The sequence below is a fragment of the Lates calcarifer genome, linkage group LG20 (genome assembly GCF_001640805.2).
Source record: "Lates calcarifer isolate ASB-BC8 linkage group LG20, TLL_Latcal_v3, whole genome shotgun sequence".
NCBI classification, from domain to species: Eukaryota; Metazoa; Chordata; class Actinopteri; family Centropomidae; genus Lates; species Lates calcarifer.
The window spans coordinates 16,375,179-16,394,901 of NC_066852.1; the positions used below are offsets into that span (position 1 = coordinate 16,375,179).

Here is a 19,723-nt window from a genome sequence, read left to right on the forward strand (position 1 = left end):
AACATTACAGCAGCTGAAGTGTCTCCCCTGTCCTTGAACGGTTTCTATGAACTACACGATGGTACGAGATGTGCGGTGAAAGTGCAGAAAGCTGATCTCCAGTCAGCTGTCAACGGGACTTTTTTCAGTGATGCTGCGGGAGTTGCGTGCTGCCCGCGTGAACTGCGCCTGCGTGATGGTAATACACAGCTCATATCAGAGAGAATACAGCAAAGCGAAAGGGTTCACCTTTTGCCATTTCCGTTTTCGCGTGTAAAAGGATGAAGGGGTGGAAAATAAGACTGTTTTCATTTTTGTTTCTTAAGTGATGGAGTATTTCTTTGCAAACAGCTGGACAATATTTTTTGCCTACTTTTTCTTTGCAGTGATTTGCTTTGCTGGGTTAAACCACTTCTATTCACACTGCATACAATTTGAAGCCTCTTCATAAGTTAGACTACATCAGCCTCTAATTAACCAGAAGTGGAAATGCGTATACTTTTTTTCCTAACTGACCAAATTTTTAGTGCAAATTACTGTAATGATGAAGTAAGTTCTCAGATCATTAAGTAAAAATCTAATATATATATATATATATATATATATATATATATATATATATATATATATATATATATATATATTTGATACAGCAATATTTGTCTTTAATGTTGCAGCTGGTTGATATGGAGCTGATTTTATCTGCTTGTTATACTGTTGGGCATTTAGATATATAACAATGAATCATGTTTGATAAGTTTACTGTATATTTTGTGTATCAAAAATAGTATTCTAGAAAGTAGCTGGCGACTACATCTGTCTGTGGTGTGTAAAAAGTAAACATTTCCCTCTAAATGGATGTGGTGTATCCAGAGGTATAAGATAGGATGAAATGAAAAGAATACGTATATGACAAAATAGAACGTGCTTTGCCACACGTGGATGCCACTCAAGCTGGAGAGCTAAGCTAGGGTGTGAACCATCTTGCCGTTTGATTGAATATTTTATCTTTGACGATGACAAGCGGCCGCTGCTGCTTGCGTGACTTGTAACGTACGTGACGCCGCACCACCTCTCCCTTCTCTCCTCCCTTTGTGCGGTTGACAGGCTCCTTCCTTCTCGACGAGGACTGGAACACACAGAGGTACGTTTCGCATCTTATACTGAGATGTAAGACAGCTGACTTTTTTCTTAACCGCACAGCTATCAGCCAGCGGACTCTGACCTCCGGAGCCCGGAGCTGTCCGTCTCATCCATCGAGTTTTTCCAACACGAGCTGGATGCAGCTCGACGTGCAGCAGAGATGCTAGGCCTGCCGCTACTACCAACCAAATGCTGTTAGCTTAGACGGCTAATGTCTTGGCGTGCGGTCATTTGACAGTGTGGTGGGCAGTTATTCAGGTAGCAGGTAACAAATAAGCTTAGCTAGTTCTTGGTTTTACCCTCTTGACACGTTACGTTCTCACTGTCTGTCAACTTGTCATGCCGCTATTCACAGAACACAGTTGCCCGCTGTCCACCTTGATAGCTAGCTAATGCTAATCCGTTAGCAGGCGAGGGCAGGGAGATGTTGCCTCCACTGCCTTCATAACCTTTGGGGTGAGTCAAGTGACCACCGCTACATTAACTCTCGAGGGAGATAAGACTTTTCAAATCGACTATAGATCTGTCTCACAACTGCATCTCCCTGAATTGGACTACAACTGTGGTGGTGCTGAAGGGCAATGGTAAATCCCAAACTTCGATGTCAAGTGTTACATTTCATGCATGCTCCTCATCTTGCTGTGGGATTGATGTCCTCGTTCAAAGTCAATTGGTGTAAGTGAAGCTGCAGAGTTTACCCTAGGACACAATCCTCAGTGACAGGAACTTTGCAGGCTATCATATATACAGGGTTGTCTTAGTTCTGTGCCATCTACGGCCTCTGACATTTCTGTCTGTATCCATGTGTGAAAGCCATAAAACTACTCAGGCGCAATAGGTTGTATTGGCAGGCTGTGTGTGTGTGTGTGTTGGCATGCGGTGAATGGCTTAGTGGGCAAGATATTTGTGTGTGTGTTAACAGGCACTGCAGATACAGTCCACACCCTGTCAAGTGCTTCCCTAAGACCATCATATACCCATGATGACCAGGGCCAGAGGGCTGTTTGGAGGTGGGGGGTGTCCTGAATGGTCAAATGAGGGTTGAGCTGGACAAGGTCCTTAAAACATCCCAGGGAAAGATATACATTTGATGTACCAGAGCTGATGTTGGACTGCCTGGGGTGTGGTGCAGGAGGCATGTTGATCATGTTACAACTAGAGTAAAAGGGTGGAGTTGTAGATAAAAGTTGTGCCTGCCTATAAACTTAATTGAACAGGTTTAGGAATACACTGAGGGAAAGTTTTTCCGATTTAATATTGGTGACTTGTGTCTGAGGTAGACCAACCAATAGCTAGGCATCTGATGTTTACAGTTAGTTTCATAGATTATCCATGTGTGTGTCTGTGTGAGGGTTTTTTTTTATTTTAAAACACTTTCCAGGTTTGAGAACAGGTGGATGTTTTTGTGCTTTTATTTTAAGATTAATTGCATTATTGCTCTGTTGTAGTAGTAAACCACATTCAATCATACAGAAGCATGTATTGCAACACTGTAGAGCAGTCATAATTCTTGGGAGACATGTTAATTGAGAAATTGTTCGCCCTAAGGTTGCTATTCATCTGTCAAACTGCTCAAATTCCTGTTCTATCTTCTATCAATATGCACATGTATGTTATCAATAGGCCTGCGCAACTGCTGTACCTTGATAACTGTTGTGCTATTGAAAAATGGAAGCTACATTTATTCTAATGATGAAATAGACATGTCTTGCACAACAGGCTGTTCAGGAAAATGAAGGACAAAGAGGTGCACACATGCATGAGTGTAGCCCATCCACAGGGTTTTGCAAAAGGTCTGCTTTGTGCTTCAGTCTGTGGCGCTCATTGTTCTTTCTAAACTTGGCGTCTTCCACTTTGCAACATCAAATTTGACTTTGGAAAATGATTATAGAGTCAGAAATGACCTTTGCTTTCTATAAAATGTAAACTAATGGAATGGGAAGGAAGGAATCAACGTAGGCATTGACATTGTAAAAAAGTCTGTTTAAAATCCAATGTGTGTCAATAAACAGTGCCAGATTTGACACCTTCACACAAGCTGGCCTCTTTTCTCTCATGAATGCTTGTTTAAAGGAATGTGTATGCTGTGGTGCGAGAGCCACTGTGTTCCTACGTGTAGCTCATGTGAACCAATAACTTTGTTGCACCTAAAGTTGCACCTTTCTACATCCATCAGTGATGTCCAACTGCTTCCACCCTCTCGTTTCAACAGCGCTGCTCTCTGTCCAAGCGCATCACATCTGATCTGTCAGTCTGCTCCTTTACTCTGTTACTGTGCGCTCTGGCTGTCCTGAAGCTGTGTCACAGACGGGGGACAGCAGTGATGTCTGTATTTTTGTGTTTTCTGCATTCTTCTTAGTCACAGCCTTGATCGTCATCTTTTGCTTTGCAGATAATGGCTGTACCTCCCACCTACGTTGACCTTGGAAAATCTGCCAGGGATGTTTTTACCAAGGGATATGGTAAGCACAAAACAGTCATATTCACTTATTTTATCAACTTTTAGAGCAGCATGATTTAGAGGAAAAGGGTTTGAGATGTTCTCTGAGATGGTAAATATTTTATTTACAAAAAGATCCTCCTGTGTAACTGGAGAGGTGACATAAACCTCTGGAACAAGACAGTAGTTTTTCAGAAAGCAGAGATCAGTCATAAGCTCCAGTAAATTCATTACAAAACACTTTCAGTTTCGCAGTCTTAAATAGAGATTGATTTGTGAAACAACAGTGCATGGAGTCTTGGCCTTTTTCACCCAAATAAAGCACAGCATTTAGTATGTACACAACATGTGCCTTTATTCAATTGGGGGAAAAAGCAATAAAGACTTGGCAAAGCTCCTCTAGAGCCACAAAAAACCTAGTGCAACTGTTTTCACCACCTTTACCAGCTGCCTGGGGTATTACCTTATTAGTGCTGTGGTAAAGAAAATAATGGTTTATCACTTTTTGCAGTGGAACAACAGCACCTTCTTGCTATATTGTGCTGTGAAGTAATGAAGGAGATTTTCTTGCAAGAGACTTCCTCTCTTAGTGTTAAATCCAGCCACCTCAGTGTCTATAAGAATACAAAATGAAAGCAATTAAAACCAGTCACTGTACTATCCATAGCCTACCATTAACCAGCAGTTAGAGTGCATGTCCTTGGGGTGTGTTTTGTATATACACACAGCTCCAAGGATTACTGAATAACGCCCGCTTAATACCAAGCGAATTCCCGGTCGTTGCAGCAGCCTGATTCATATGTACTGTGAAGGCTGAGTCTCAATAAGTTTGGCGGTGACTGTAATTCATTACCGTGGGTTTTACTCCAGGCTTGGGGGATGGTCGCACAGAACATTTGGAGTCCATCACCTTCATAGAACAGCCTCAGGATTGAGAGTAGTTGAGTGGTTGTGCAGCTGGTGATCATTTAGTAGGGTGGGATGAAGTTGGATGAAGTTGTGATGGGTGAGTGATGGGTGAATCATTAGAGGATTCAGTGAAGGGGAAGCTGGGATGAGTGAAAAATTCTATCAGGCCAGAAAATACACAAACGTGGAGATGTTTGGGTCATGCGGAGTGCGGTTGGGTGAATCAGTCGATGGCTGTGATTCAGAGCACTGCCATGAATGGGGCTTTAAGCTTGAGCCAGGATCTGTTTAACCAGCCTTCCAGCTATTATTCATAACTGACAGCACTAATGCACAGAGTCTACATCAAATCAATACACACGTTCAGTCGGTGGTATTTAAATAAGTTTAAATGTACTCTGGAGGCTGATAAACGGGTATTTCACAGACACCAATCAATGACTTGATTAAATGAACTGTGAAACATCTGAAGGGATTTCTTAAATGTGTATTTATAGAAACTTTTGCATGGTAATGACTAATAGCTTTGGCATTAAAATGGTACTTGTTTTGAGGGCTGCCCAATGCTTGCAAATGAGGTAGAGAACCCTGCTGCACCTCAGTAATGACATGTTTCAGAGTGGTTATCATTGAATTGGTTGTATTTGTGTTGTCATCCAAACATCATTTTGATCTTTTATTAAATATTGTCTGTTTCAGGCTTCGGGCTCATCAAGCTGGACTTGAAAACAAAGTCAGAGAATGGACTGGTAAGTCGTCCCCAGTCATTATCAGATTATCAGAACTGCCACCCCTGACTGCAGCCGTCCTATCATAGGTTAAGAGACTCTTGGCTGATGTACAGGCAGGTTATCTGATCTCCTAAAGATTGCCAGGATGCATTGGCTTCTGCTACAGGGCTGATATGGATTTAAAAAGGGTTTGAGAAAATGTTGTGTTTAAACAGTCAAATTACTAAATGTCTTAATCTATTATAGCAATAATAAAAGTAAGGGTGTAAGTACAACTGCACATGAACTCTTGCTCTTTATTGTACTGAAGCTGCAATGCTTCCTGTTTTCATTTGTTGTGACCAAATTGATTTCCTGCATCGTCGATTTTGTCGAGTTCAAGTGGAAATCCCTGCTAACTGAATTTCTTAATCTGTTGAAGGTTCTTATTTTCAAGACTGATTAATCAGTAATATTAGATGTCATCTGCAAACACATTTTTTTGGAAGGTTTACAGAACTACATCACTGTCTAAAACCCTATGTAACCTAATGTAAATATTTTAAGGTACAAGACGTTAACAATCCGATGATTCTAATGTATCTGGTAAATTAACCCGCCTGTATGACCCCGTCATCTCTTTTATCATCTGCAGGAGTTCACCAGCACAGGCTCTGCCAACACTGAGACCAGCAAGGTTGCTGGATCCCTAGAGACCAAGTACAAGTGGGCGGAGCACGGACTGACCTTCACAGAGAAGTGGAACACCGACAACACCCTTGGGACTGAAATCACCCTTGAAGACCAGGTCAGTGGGACAAAGAAAATTGAAAAATAGAAGAGAAAAAATATATTAAAAAATATGATTTGAGTTGTTTGTTGTGTTGTGAATTTGTGAATTGTAATGACCAAATTCCTGAGAGGTGTACAGGTTGTGGATACATCTGGCCTGTCACTCATGTAGACGGTGTAACATTTGCCTTGTTGTAAAATCTTTCTTACCTTTTCCACAGTTGGCTAAGGGGCTGAAGTTGACGTTTGATTCCTCCTTCTCACCAAACACCGGGTAAGAACAGCTGAGTAAGAACCTGAAAAATGTAGTTAATTTCAGTAAGGAATCAAGAGTTAAAAATTATATTACATTTCAGCTGCCAATTTAGTAGCCTATATTTACAAGGTCAAACAGCTTGTTGTGTAAGCTGCTATAGGTTACTGAAACAGTGTCAGTGGCAGTGCTAGTTAGGGAAATAAATAAAGGGTATTTTGCAAAGCTCAATATTGCTAGACATTAACAATCTACCTTCTCTCTCACATCTTGCCAGCAAGAAGAGCGGCAAGATCAAGACAGGCTACAAGTGCGAGCACATCAACCTTGGCTGTGATGTTCACTACGACATTAATGGTACGGCTATCCATGGTGCAGCAGTGGTGGGCTATGAGGGCTGGCTCGCCGGCTACCAGATGACCTTTGAGGCTGGAAGGAACAGGATCACCCAGAGCAACTTTGCAGTTGGATACAAGACCGACGAGTTCCAGCTCCATACGAATGTGTAAGACTACATGAAGCAGCTGACATGAGTAATATGCTTGTGTATATTTCTCTGTTGTACCACTGTGGCCTCTCCTCACATTTGCATAGTGTTTGCTTGTGAACATAGAAGCACCTAGACACACCCTCAGGCCATTATACATGCAGGTTTTTTCAGTTTAATGCTAAGCTAAACATGAACAAAATTTTACACTGTAATATTAGGTTAGTGTCCTGTTGTCCTGCTGTACTTGAACCCATGTCACACGCTCTAAAGCGAGGCCCAGACGATTAACCTTCATTAGACCGAAGACTCTGAATTCTGTTTTCTTGTCCTTGTCTGGCTTAATGACTTGTTGCTTGCTTGGCTGTCTGCTGCTCACCCAGGTGCCTGGCAGTTATTTTTATACCCAAGTGATGGGATTTGCTATATTGCAAGTGAGATGGAGTGAATGGTTGGCAGCCATAGAGAGCCTGAGTGAAAAGGCGGTAATGCCAGACAGACAGAGAGAGAGGGGGGCAGGGCCAGGGCCACGGCCACAGTGTTAGTCTTGTTTCCTGCTGTGCCCTTGGTCAAGCCTGTCTGTTTCAGTTTACAGCTGAAGTAGTGATGTGAGGTCAGATGAAGAGTAATGTAGGCTTTATGTCAGTGTCTGGGCACCCATCTGAGGAGGTCTTAAACAGACATGCAAAATACCAAGTATAGCATTCTCTGTGTACAACACTACAAAACCATTACTTGTCCAGGTGTGGTAACATTTACTTATATTCCAATCTGCTGTTTTTCCTCAGAAATGATGGCACTGAGTTTGGTGGCTCCATCTACCAGAAGGTGAATGACCAGCTGGAGACAGCTGTCAACCTGGCCTGGACTGCTGGAAACAGCAACACCCGCTTTGGCATTGCTGCCAAGTATCAGATTGATCCTGATGCATCCTTCTCTGTGAGTAGTGTTTTTAACCCACAATAGTAATAGTACTGGTGGCGTGGTCAGATTATAAAATCTGCCCCTAATATTGGCAGTTTGGTGTCATGGTCTCTTGAGTGTCATGCAGTGCAGAAGCCAGTGAAACCAGCCCTGTGTTGCTTTTGTTTTCTGGTTTGGCTGTTCAGGTTTTTTTTTTTCTTGCTATTGAGACACATCCTGGGAGTCACTGATATAAACTAAGATGCGTTACGAATAATTATGTTCCCCTGTTTGAATCTGGGTCGCTATCTTTGCTAAATGTCCCGCCTAGCTGACCAACTTGGAAGCCGTCTGCAGGTCCATGTCAACACATCACGCTTAGTTGCGTCTGAGAGCAGCTTCATCCAAGTTAAAATGGCCAGTGGGAGGAGTCTGTCTGCTACTGAAAGGCCCAGGCTAATTTAGGCCTGTCTATCACATTAGTCCTTAAATCCCACTTGCAGCAGAGCCAATTAGTGTGAAGGGCTGTTTTGTTTGTTAGTGTAATTATATGCATTTTTAACAACTATTATTAACATGTTAATAACATGGCTAATGTGCCATTCTGAAGTGAAACTCTTCTAGTGGTGGCATTAGTTTAGTTGTTGACGTTTAGCTTTTAGCTGGCAATAAATTACTAAGAACTGGCATGATAAATGTATCTATGGGTAATATGAGCTGTTCTCTGTATGATTTTCATCTATGGTTCCCACACAGGCCAAGGTGAACAACTCCAGCCTCGTGGGCCTGGGCTACACTCAGACTCTGAAGCCAGGTGAGTGCAGTCTGTGTAGAATTCAGGTGTCCTGTGCTTGAATGGACAAAAATACTGAACATGATTACAAAGACCACAATATTTCAACCTTTACTGAGTACTTGACACAAAATTATGAACCAAAAAATGTTACTGATCTTGGATTTTCAAGTTTAAATTATGTCATAATCTGACCAGTGGAATTCAGATGTGTTTTGTATGTAGATTATTATAATTTAGGTTCAATAACTGAAGTAAATTTTATACAACACACACACACTTGATCAAATAATGGTTTCCTATTAGAGTTATTGTGGCATTGGAAAAATGCAAAAAGAACAGTTACGTAGTTTTGGAAAATGTGTAGAAATGTGAAATTTCAGGACTACAACTTTAGTTTTGACAAGGGTAAACAGCATTAGCAACACACATCACAGAAAGTGTTTAGAATTTATTGCTGGAGGGAAATTGACAAGATGGAGTGGAGAGGTGGGATCTCCAGTCAGTCATGAATGGAATAATTCAGTAAGCACCATGCATAATATTTGAAGCATTGTAAGTTTCAAAAGAAAAAAAAAACATTTACAGACAATTTCCTTGTCTGCATGACTTACCCTTATGTGTCTGTTCCTACAGGCATCAAGCTGACACTCTCTGCTCTCCTTGATGGGAAGAACATTAATGCTGGCGGCCACAAACTTGGTCTCGGCCTCGAGTTCCAAGCATAGGAAGATGGGAGATGCCCTTCCAGTCCTTCCAGCACACATGCATTCCCCACCAAAAAAACAAAAAAAAATCCAAATTCCTTTATTGATTAGCTAGTCCTCACTTAACCCCCCGTTTCCCTTAGATGTGCTACAGCTGGAAGCAAGACAGCATAAAGGTTAAGTCGTTCTTGCGACGATGTACCATTTTTAAAGGACCACTTTAAGGGAACATTATATTTTGAAAATTAAGAGCCCAGTTCAGAACAAAACTACATCAGTTTAAACAGAGAGTTTTATCTTGAATTGTGTAGCTTGCAAGGGAAAAGTAGCCTTCAGTACATTCATGTTGGCCTCACTCTGTTGTTTCCACTACATTCATACACAACACTTTAATTTGTGTGTCTCTGCTTTCCAGTGCAGATAAAAGGGAAAGTCAAATCTAGGTCAGCCCAAAACACAAGGGCTTGACACTGTTAACGTACAGTTGAGTAGTTACACCACCAGATGGTGCTATTGCATAGTGCCAGTAAGCACTCCCCCACTCAAAAGGTGTAGTGGTGAAAAAACAATTTCATTTGATCACTTTTACACTGGAGAGCTCTAGTGTTTGTCTGGATATATTATACAATGGGAAGGGTTAGTTGTCCCTGATGTAAGCAGCTGTCAGTAGCTCAAAGAGACACTACACCCGATGTGTACATTCTGTGTTATCGTCTCACTTTTGTGTCTGTGCATTTGGTGTGAATCATGTCTTTTGTTACATATAGCAAAAATAATATTATTTTATTGACAGTCTTGCATAGTTTAATCCACCTATGAAGTCTTAGGAAGGCAAAGACCAGTCAGTTCTTCCTGGTTGAGCAAATGAAAGGAAATCTATCATGCACACAGTTGAACCTCTCTGGATAAGTATTACTTTGAAGGAGAATGAAAAGAATACAGTGGACAGGAAATGGTAGTCTTCCACAACTGGTTATGGGAATCATGCTTAGTGTACTTGACAGTATTGTCATTCCCTGAAATAAATAAAGACCATCTTGAACCAGTTTGTGGTTGTATTTGTTCCTGTGTCTTTCATCACATAATGACCCGCATCTTGTGATTTTAACTAAAAATGTGGCAACTGAAAATAGCCTGAAAAATCTTTGGGGCAGAAAATTACATGTCAGCTGTTTCACCTTTACTTTTGAAGCACCATCCCTCCTCAATGTATTTATATATTTATTTCTAAATAAATGTGATTTCAAGTGAATTGGGAGTTTTTGGGAAATCTCTCAAGAATAAAAAACATTAAAAAATATCTTTGCACAATGCCCTTGCTTTGGACTAATACAGGTCCTATTTTTCTTTCATCTGTGGATATACAGCATAATTTCCCCTCTTGACTCTCCTCTGCTCTTTAATATTTTATGTTTGTTTCATTTTGTTTAATCAGTTTCTGTATATAGCCTATATTAAGTCATTAATAGTAGGCTATGAGCATTGTGTGATGGTAGAATTTAGATTTTTGATTAATACCAGTTTAATCTCAGCATGCTCAACCTGAAGTTTGCTTGGTGAGGCAGTTTTAAAAGCAGTACCACTTTGATTGTCTGTTTCTATTGTCCAATAGGCATTCAGTGGTAACACAAGAATAGTTGTGATTGGCTATCAACACTCGTACAGTAAACTGTCTATAAACTGTCTATAAGCTTATGTGTCCCATCCAACCTGATGTCCCACTTCACCAAAGCCCACCCTAGAGTAACCTGGGAGTTTTGTGGTGTGATGGCAGTTGTCTACTTTGCCTAATTGTTATCCAGTGGTGACACAGGGCGGGGGAGATAGATCTGGCTATACGAGACAAAAAATGTGTCAGCCTCAACTGAGCCTAACTCTTTATTTAAAGGGTGGCACCAAAAGCAGCTGACATTAATGACTCATAAGGCATACATCCGGTTCATAAAACCGAGTCACATACACTGAAGACACTTACTCAAGCTCTCTGTGTTGCCAGTTAGCCCGGTTTCACGGCCCTTTCGGCTACTTCAATTTTAGATGGGCGGATTGTTATCATTTTAGCAACTTGTTTGTGCCATGAAGGCAGTTTCCACCTAAGAAAGGTTAGACTATATTCCAGAGATGTAAGGCAATCACATGAGACAATATAATAAGGTAAACATAAATGCTTTTTGATACTGGTCCGTCTTTTTCTGGCATGGCAGCTGGGTGCCATAAGACACGGTTCATGAAGGCAACTTTAAAACCCTTCGGCCAAGACTGTCGTAATTTGCGTAAAATAAATTCAGTCATAACTCAGTTAACCGTGAACACAAAGACATGATGATACACATATTTTTAGACTCAGAGCGACTTACGCTTTCCACAGATATCATTATCTCTGATATCCATCGCCAAGAAATGTCCATAAATCTGCTCAGAAATCATATATCATATATATCATATATAAGGAGCGTCCTCTCTATATAACTACAGAACATGTTAACAAATATAGGCTTGTAAGAATTTAGCTTATATGTCTGTTTATATGAATAAAGAATGTAATGTATGAAAGTAACATCATCCAGATTACTTACACACACACACACACACACACACACACACACACACACTATTATGTATATATGTATGTATAGGATGTACAATTTTCATTCAAAATCTCCTGAATGAAAATTAAAAATTAGTGTACTTTTACAACGACTGGACCTGGGCTCTGATTGGGCTACTTTGCGTCAGTCAAAACTGGCAAAACTTACGCCCCGTGTTTATGTAGCTATTCTAAACCACGCCTCCTCAGTTACTCACACATCAACATGGCGACATGCAGGAAGATGGGGCGAAGCAGGAGAAATATTTGTGCTTTTTCTCTGGTTATTTTCCTCCAGCTGTTAGCTAACGGCTGCCTGTCCCTTCCAGTATCTACGACAGGTATGTTATACTTGTATGAAGTGTCTGAGATGATAACTAATTTTAAGCAACCGACAGGACTGCTAGTTAGCGAGCTAGCCAGTGGCAGGTAGCTAACGTTAGTGTGGCTAGTTGGCCACTACGTCATGCTAGCAACCACGGTGTCAGGTGAGAAGGACGGTGACTGGCGGCCTGTATGTCCGGGAAAGTCATAAAACAGTATTTTGTAAAAACTCGAGGCCTTATCAAAGTATTATATTACAGTTAAACAAAAATATTTTCCCGAATACGTTGTTGCAAGTGTTGTCGTCTTGCCGTCTAATTTCTGTCGCGAGATTGTCAGTTGAAATAATCTTAACATTCTTACTTTAACGTTCACGTGTATAGACGTTATTCGAACATTCATTTCAATGCGCCAATTTGTACTTGTAAATAATTCTGTAAAGTCTGCAGACACATTTGGGTTATAACGCGAATATCGAAACCTCAAAATCATCATACAGGAAACTATGTTTTTCTTATCTAACCACACAACCAAACCTACACTGGATGTATTGTTTGTTTCGACTAGTTAACTTAAGTCTCTGTCATGGTCTACTTTGTGATTCCTCTCCCTCGCCCTCGGGGACTGCTGAGCTGAAGTGATTTGTGATGGTCAGATAGTGACTTGTTCCAGGTGTCCTTGTCATATATCTGAGCTGTTAATTAACCCCCTGTCAGTCCAGTAGCCCCATCGTTAATTAGAGAAAACCCTTTCAGTCTGTAAGTTTACCATCAAGGATCTGGGACCTAAGTTAGGGCTGTGAAAGTGCTCTGGACTTTGACTGTATTTGGCTTATCGACTTAAATCTATTGAGCCCACAGGCTGTATTGCCTGTTGGGGCAGCTGTTAGGTTGCAACATTATCCTCCGTTTGGAAAATGGAAGTCCCTTGCTTATTTCTCTTGGTACTATGACTGTGCAACAGCCATCACTTTTACCGTACTCACTCAAACTGCTTACTTCTGTGTTATTGTGATAAAGACGCACTGATGCATCAGAAATACACACAGACATTGATTGTTAATTTGCGACAAAATACATGTTTGTGAATGGACTGTTTTCTCCAGAAATTATTTCCATGAAAGACCAAAGACTTTATGTTTGTGATAGGCAACTCATTTTCTATATGCATGTATAACACACACACAATATATCTACTGTTGCCTTTAATTACATCAGTATCTGATTGCAGTGTTTACTGACTGAACATTTCATCCTGTTTTGAAGCATTTAGAGTTACATTAACTGCTTACAGTTATGTAAACTCTAATGTTCTGTTCATGAAATCAGGAATCATCATGCTATGGATGTTCCTTTGAGTTTTATTCTTGTGTGTTTTGTTACCAGAAAGCAGTGTAGGAAACAAAATAAATGTTTGTACAGAGGGAGGATGACCTTAATCTGATCAGCCACTAACTTGATAAACATTTATTTTGGTTGTTATACAAACATGACTGCTGAACCAGTCCTAGCCTAAGTTTAATAGCATTAAGCTAGTACCTACATTAATTTCACATTGCTTTGAAACTGCTGCAAGAGCCAAAACAGCGTAAGTTTAGAGATGGGAAGACGCCCTGTTGCTTGTTGATGAGATGTGCGATTTAAGGAAAAACTATAAACATGCTTTTTCATTAATATTGTGACATTTGTCAAGTGTAACCCAGCTGCTCAGTCTCAGAAGCTGAATTTCCTGCATGCCGTTTCATGCAGCAAAGCGTATGACTGTTACTACCACAAAGATCCCCTTTTGAGTGATGATTATTTATGCTGCCGATGGCTCGTGTTTATGAATAGTCCCTTTCTTCTCTTGGGTACATCTTACTCCGTGCTTCAAGTCCCCAGTGTTATCCTCCCATCCTAAGCAACGCCTCCCAGTCCCACAGGATGAAATAATGTTGACACTTGTTGGTTAAATGGTGTCATTGATTCAGGAAGGCTGGCCAGATGCATGTGAATAAGTTCAGCTCTTATTTAAAGACACAGTCATGTTTTATTATTATGAAATAATAAATTATTATGAAACGCTTTTTAAAGTGTTTTAACATGGTCCAGCATGCAGTCACATATCACAGTGTGTCTTAAAGGAGAAAAATGTCCAAACAGTCTCTCATTGTCAGCTCTGGTCATGGGAGTAGGACAAACTGCAAGAATGAATGTTTTCACACAGTCACACACAAACAAGGTGCTGTTTAGCACAAATGTCCACTTAACAGCTTTTCTGTGGCAGCTGGAGGGTTAACTGCCTTTCCCAAGGGCATTTTCAGTGGCAGTGTCTGAGTAGGAGGATAGGCTCATTTTCCCCCAGCGCCAGGTGCTGTTGTGATCATGCAGTGTGTTTGCATGACATCATGGACATCCATAGAAAGAGTAGAAACTCCATTCATCTGTAAATGACAGAATTCTTAATTTTCTGTTATTTCCTAAATTGAGTCACCGTGATGGAGTTTTCGATATGTTACCTCAGATGAAAATGTAGTTCTTGAAGTAGGTTGAAAGTGAAAATTCAGACAACATTTAGATTCACTGTCATTGTTTGCCTGTGAAGTGCTCAGTAATGCACCCACCTTGATTGAAAATCAGGGCTTTCCTTAGGGCTGTTCTGAAGGCTTTGAAGCTTCAAGGAAAATTCTCTGAGAATATTTGAAGCTATCATTTTATTAAAAATGAAAAATTAAATAGATTGGAACCTATGATAGTGTATGAAATAAAAGAACTGGCTTTTTTGAGAGCAGGAACTCACAAAATAAATTTGCTTCTGTGTACGTATGAAAACAGCTACAAAATGTGCAGTAGCAAATAGATTACAGCCGTAGCCCCATAAAAACAAAATCGGGGAAAGAAAATAGAGGTTGAGATTTGTCTAGCCTACTTGGAGTTTTGAGTTAATTCTCCTACTGCTCTACTTCAGGTTGTGTGACAGGAAAACCAGAATGTCCATATTCTTTTGAAACAGGGAATTTCTATTTTTGCTTACAGTAAGCCAGAAAATATGTGCCCCAAAGGGCTTGATTAAGCTGGGATGCAAAGCAAGTGCGTTGGCACTGTCAACAGCTGTGGATAACAGCCCGCATTTTTTCTCCGCCATGCTTGATTTTTTTGCCATCTTGTTAGTGTCGTAACTTGTAAGCCATGTCTGATAATAACTAATAATAATTTATATTGAAGCACAATGACCTTGGATTACTATTACTTAGGCTATTTTTGTGGCCTATATGATAAAAAAACAACAACACAGCATTTGAATACTGATTTAGATGTTGATTACCATGGCAATGGTAGGCTTTTGGAAGCTTCAAGGCATTCGGGTCAGCTTTGTTGAAAATACCTATTTTGTTTAGTATGCCAACTTTTTACGTTGATATTTTAATGTGTTTTAAGTGGTATTCTGTCAACCTTATTTTTTGTAACCAAATATATAATGTCTTGCATTGTCACTTCTTACCAGCAGCAGTAAAGGAGAATCAGGAACATATCACAACTCAAAATTTTACCAGTGTGAAGAAAAGTACCATACAGCCGTCGCCACCTGAACAGAGTGCGGCACCTGTAACAGATCCCAAGAACCCTGCAACACCTATTGGCAATGACTCCACAACAGCAGAAACAGTGTCTTTTAAAGACAACACAACAGCACAAGGGAACGGAAACGCACATGATGTCACAATCTTTGCTACTTCTGCTGATCAGCCTAAGCAAGAACCTGTCAGCACTGCGGACGGAAAAACAAATGGGGCTATCCCTAGCAGTGTTAACACAACAGTGAAGCCTGCTGTTTCTGAAGACATTCCAGCCTCTACTCCAAAAGCTGCCACCACCTCTGTGATGGAGGAGCCAGAACCACCTGTCCTCGACTCTAATCCCTCCAAGGCACAGAACCCGTCCCCAGTGCAGGACACTGAACCACAGCTGCCACAGACCACTGATAAAGGACCAACATCTGACATTGTCCCGTTGGGTGGTTTCTCTAATGAGGGCAGAGATGACGATGACGACGATGACATAGGCATTGCGGTCGAAGAAGACGATGGTGAAGATGACGATGACGATGATGAAGGTACCTACATGGAAGGTGACACTGACAACAATGACAACAATGACGGCGAATATGATGTTGGTGACAATGCCAAAGACCAGACTATGAACAGGAACCAGCAGTCAGACAGGGTAGAGGTGACCCTTTACAAGGGAGCAGACAACTACAGCACTGAGGATGAGGACTCCCACTTCTTCTTTCATCTGGTCATCCTGGCTTTCCTGGTGGCCATCGTCTACATCACCTATCACAACAAGAGAAAGGTGAGTGTTGACATGGTGACATCTGGGCAGCTCCTCGGGATGTAGAGGCTAGAGATGATGTGCTTGGGGCTGATTTTACTTCAGCAGTAATTTGTGATAGTTGTGGAGATGGCACGATATTCTCTGATGCAAAGTTAACATTCCTCTACCAGTTAACTGGTAGACAAAAAATTAATGACTAGCAGTATTGGTAACCTCAAATTTGAGGTTTTGCTTGTTTTCTTTGTTACATCTGACCATTGTTTAGAGAAATTAAGCATTTTGATATCCAGAGCCAGAGGAGCTTGTGTGCTAGGATGTTTTTCAGATTTATTTATTGATTGATTCATTTACTTATTTTTGAGAAATTATAAACTAAACAAATGATTAATTGAAAAAAGAATCAATAGATTAATCGATTAAAAATGAACCTTCATGCATCCCTATAAAACGCAGCTGTTATTTTGTTTGGGCCTGAACTGATACACTAGTGTTTGTAGTGTTTTCTTGTAGCTTGAATTACACTTTGAGTGCAACAACATTGAGTGCACTGAAATATTTATGTTTCTATTTATTGCAACATACAGTTTTAAGTAAACATTTGGTAGTGAAACGAGTATTTTCTTTTTCTCATTTTTTTCACAACCACACAAAAATAAAAGGAGTGCTTTACAATGTAAAAAAAACAACCTGTTGTGCTAAAAATATTCTCAGATGAACATCCTCAGCATTGTATTCCTTAACAGGTTTTCAACAAAACTCCTGAATATATGATCATACCATAGCATGTATCATTATTCTGGTGAAGAACAGTCTTTTTTCTTTCAAGAGGCAAAAGTTCTCTCTCTGTCAAATCAGCAGAGGAAGGTTTTTGTAATGTATATTATACTGGCCCCTTGTAAAATTGGGTTTTACAGCTGAAGTAAGGATTCCAATTATGTAGTCTTTCATCTTTTCTGCTGGCCTGTCAACCAAGAAATAATTTTACTTGATCAGCACTCATACATCAATCACATTAATTTGATTTCTATCTGCATTTTGCCTCTTTTTCCTCCTCTTTTCAGATCTTCCTCCTGGCTCAGAGTCGGCGCTGGAAGGACAGCCTATGTTCCCGCAACAACGTGGAGTATCACCGTCTTGACCAGAACGTCAATGAGGCCATGCCGTCCCTCAAGATGACCCGAGACTACATTTTTTGATCCACGTTTAGAGGACCAATATCTCATCTAGACCTACACAGAGCCAGTCGGCCTCCCTTCCTGACCAGTCGCACTGTCAGGATCCTGTGCTTTGTCGTGGAGCTTGATTGATGCTTTCTCTTGCTTTACAAACCGGCTGGAGAGCAGGTGGTGGTGTGTTTTTGGGGTAGAATTATGTTCAGGATTTTGTATTTGTCTGCAGTGAGAGATTTTTACTCTTCATCTCTAATTCATATTTGTTATATTTTAATGTTATTTCTCATTTGTTTTTCTAAATTAATAACTTCTTGGGATTAATATCTTCGTTTATTAGAGGTCTTATATTTGTCTATTTTTTTAGTGTTTCAGCCTTATGGTCCCCCTGCACCTATTTTTGTTTTCTTTCTTGCATACTGTCTTAATATAATTTAATACTCAATTTAAGAGTGATTTACATGTAAACGTAACTTTTAGGTCAAAACATAATGCTTAATTATAACAGTCAATCGTTGTCCCCAAGATTAACAATAGATTTCTCTCTCAGCAGTTAGCCAAGATATGAATTGACACGATATGATTGTTTTCAGAACACTTGTTGTGTCATGCATACCTTTCGTATTGTAAAGGTATAAGTATGCAAACAAAGCAGCAGTCTAGGAGAAGCAGATACATAAATGTATATGCAGTCATTCCAGAAACAGTTCATCACTCATGCTGAAATGATCTCTGTATGTCATAGATCTACTGCAAGTACTGTACAATGTAAAAAAAAGAAACCTTCACACAGAAACATATATACACACACACACACACACACATATATATATATATATGAATTCCTTAGTGTTTCATATGAAATTAATTGGACAATTTCTTTTTCTTTTTTTCCAACCATCACCTTGCACCTTTGCAGAAAATGCATAGTAGCCTTTTCATTTTGATTTTACTTTATCTAAGTGACGAAAAATCCATTTTACATTTGAAAAATTAAGCTGCACGTTAAGCATTAAGTCAAGGAATTTGACTACTCTTCATGCGAGGGGTAGGTTCATGTGCTTAAGCCATTTAAATGAAGACAGCCACTGTATATCGTTCAGGTTAGAATGTAATAATAATGTATGGGAGAAGCTTTTATTGCCAGACTTTTTCCTTGCTCATCAGTTTATATTTAACTTGTCTTATATGGCATCTCTTCTACTTCTACTGCCCAGATTTTGCTATGCAGAAATCGTGGGGCTGGCCCTCTTTGTTTTATGACTTCGGTGAAGTCTCTTATCAGTCATTTATGGTCTTCTTTATGGTGCGAAGTGACGGCTGTGTTCCCTCCTGCTCGCACAGTACCTTTCATTTTTAGTTACCTCCTGTCAAAGTACAAACTTGGTGGACTTCATCACTTGGTCAATTCATCAGAAATTTTGCACCCTCTGTGTGGCTTGATGTTATCATGAGCACCAAAAGAAAAAACCCACATGCAAACACAAAAAGACCACATTGTTTTTTTCTCACTTATACTCTTTCCTGTTCATCACAGCTACGTTTTTTTTTCTGCCTGTTGCTGTCTCATGCCTTCAGTTAAATTGCCACAACTGCCACATGAATCCACATACTTGTTATCAATCTCTTGTCGCCTTCTGTCTGTTGTTTTCATCTGTCTTTGTATACCAGGTACACAGTGGGTAGATAGATAACACGATTTGCACTGTGCCATTCAGTCATACTAGCTAGAATATGAGGGTGAGAGGTGTCTTTTGTAGAGGTGATGGATCAGCACTGCTCTTGCAATCAACAGTAGGAAACTGTACAATCTTTTTTTTTTTTGTCAATAAAGCACAAATTGTGTACAGACTCCTCCCTGTATCGTTCATTTCTGTGATTGATGGTATCATGTTTGTCCAACTGAAACGATAAATCTAGGATACTTTTCTTCTGGCAGATTTTTTTGAGTCACATCAAAAAAGATGTATTTCCATCGGCCCTCTGTGATCCAGCTCTTTATGTGATAAATACCCAGCTTTGCTGTTTTGGCATCATAACCCAGACTGGACACTTGGCTTGCTAGACGTTCACTTTGATCTCCTTTGATCATATTAGGCCCAGAGGTTGTATCCTTTCATTATAACAGTGACAGACTGAGCTGAAAAAATTGCGGTTAAAAGCTATTAAATATTTATAGAGCTAAAAGCAGTTGAAAGGGTGTTTAGATGT

The 19,723-nt window shown here is 40.1% G+C and overlaps 2 protein-coding genes across 4 annotated transcripts; both read left to right on the top strand.

Annotated features, from left to right (window-relative positions):
- The first annotated feature begins 998 nt into the window (after nt 1-998).
- vdac1 (voltage-dependent anion channel 1) lies at nt 999-10,162 on the top strand. 2 transcript variants are annotated; one of them, XM_018692196.2, is made up of 9 exons: nt 999-1,123; nt 3,515-3,584; nt 5,171-5,220; nt 5,837-5,989; nt 6,195-6,247; nt 6,504-6,731; nt 7,502-7,652; nt 8,373-8,430; nt 9,046-10,162. In XM_018692196.2, the coding sequence occupies exons 2-9, from the start codon at nt 3,518-3,520 to the stop codon at nt 9,135-9,137; spliced, it is 852 nt and encodes a 283-aa protein (XP_018547712.1). In that variant the 5' UTR covers nt 999-1,123; nt 3,515-3,517; the 3' UTR covers nt 9,138-10,162. The 2 variants fall into 2 exon arrangements, with proteins under 2 accessions (XP_018547712.1, XP_050934772.1); XM_051078815.1 differs by lacking the exon at nt 999-1,123 and adding an exon at nt 1,359-1,387.
- Nucleotides 10,163-11,883: 1,721 nt separating this feature from the next.
- Nucleotides 11,884-19,366, top strand: lg20h5orf15 (linkage group 20 C5orf15 homolog). Of its 2 annotated transcripts, none has more exons than XM_018692262.2 (3): nt 11,884-12,044; nt 15,514-16,361; nt 17,405-19,366. In XM_018692262.2, exons 1-3 carry the CDS (start codon nt 11,930-11,932, stop codon nt 17,537-17,539), a joined length of 1,098 nt encoding a protein of 365 aa, XP_018547778.1. In that variant the 5' UTR covers nt 11,884-11,929; the 3' UTR covers nt 17,540-19,366. The 2 variants fall into 2 exon arrangements, with proteins under 2 accessions (XP_018547778.1, XP_018547777.1); XM_018692261.2 differs by having other exon boundaries at nt 11,888-12,044; nt 15,511-16,361.
- Nucleotides 19,367-19,723: the final 357 nt, after the last annotated feature.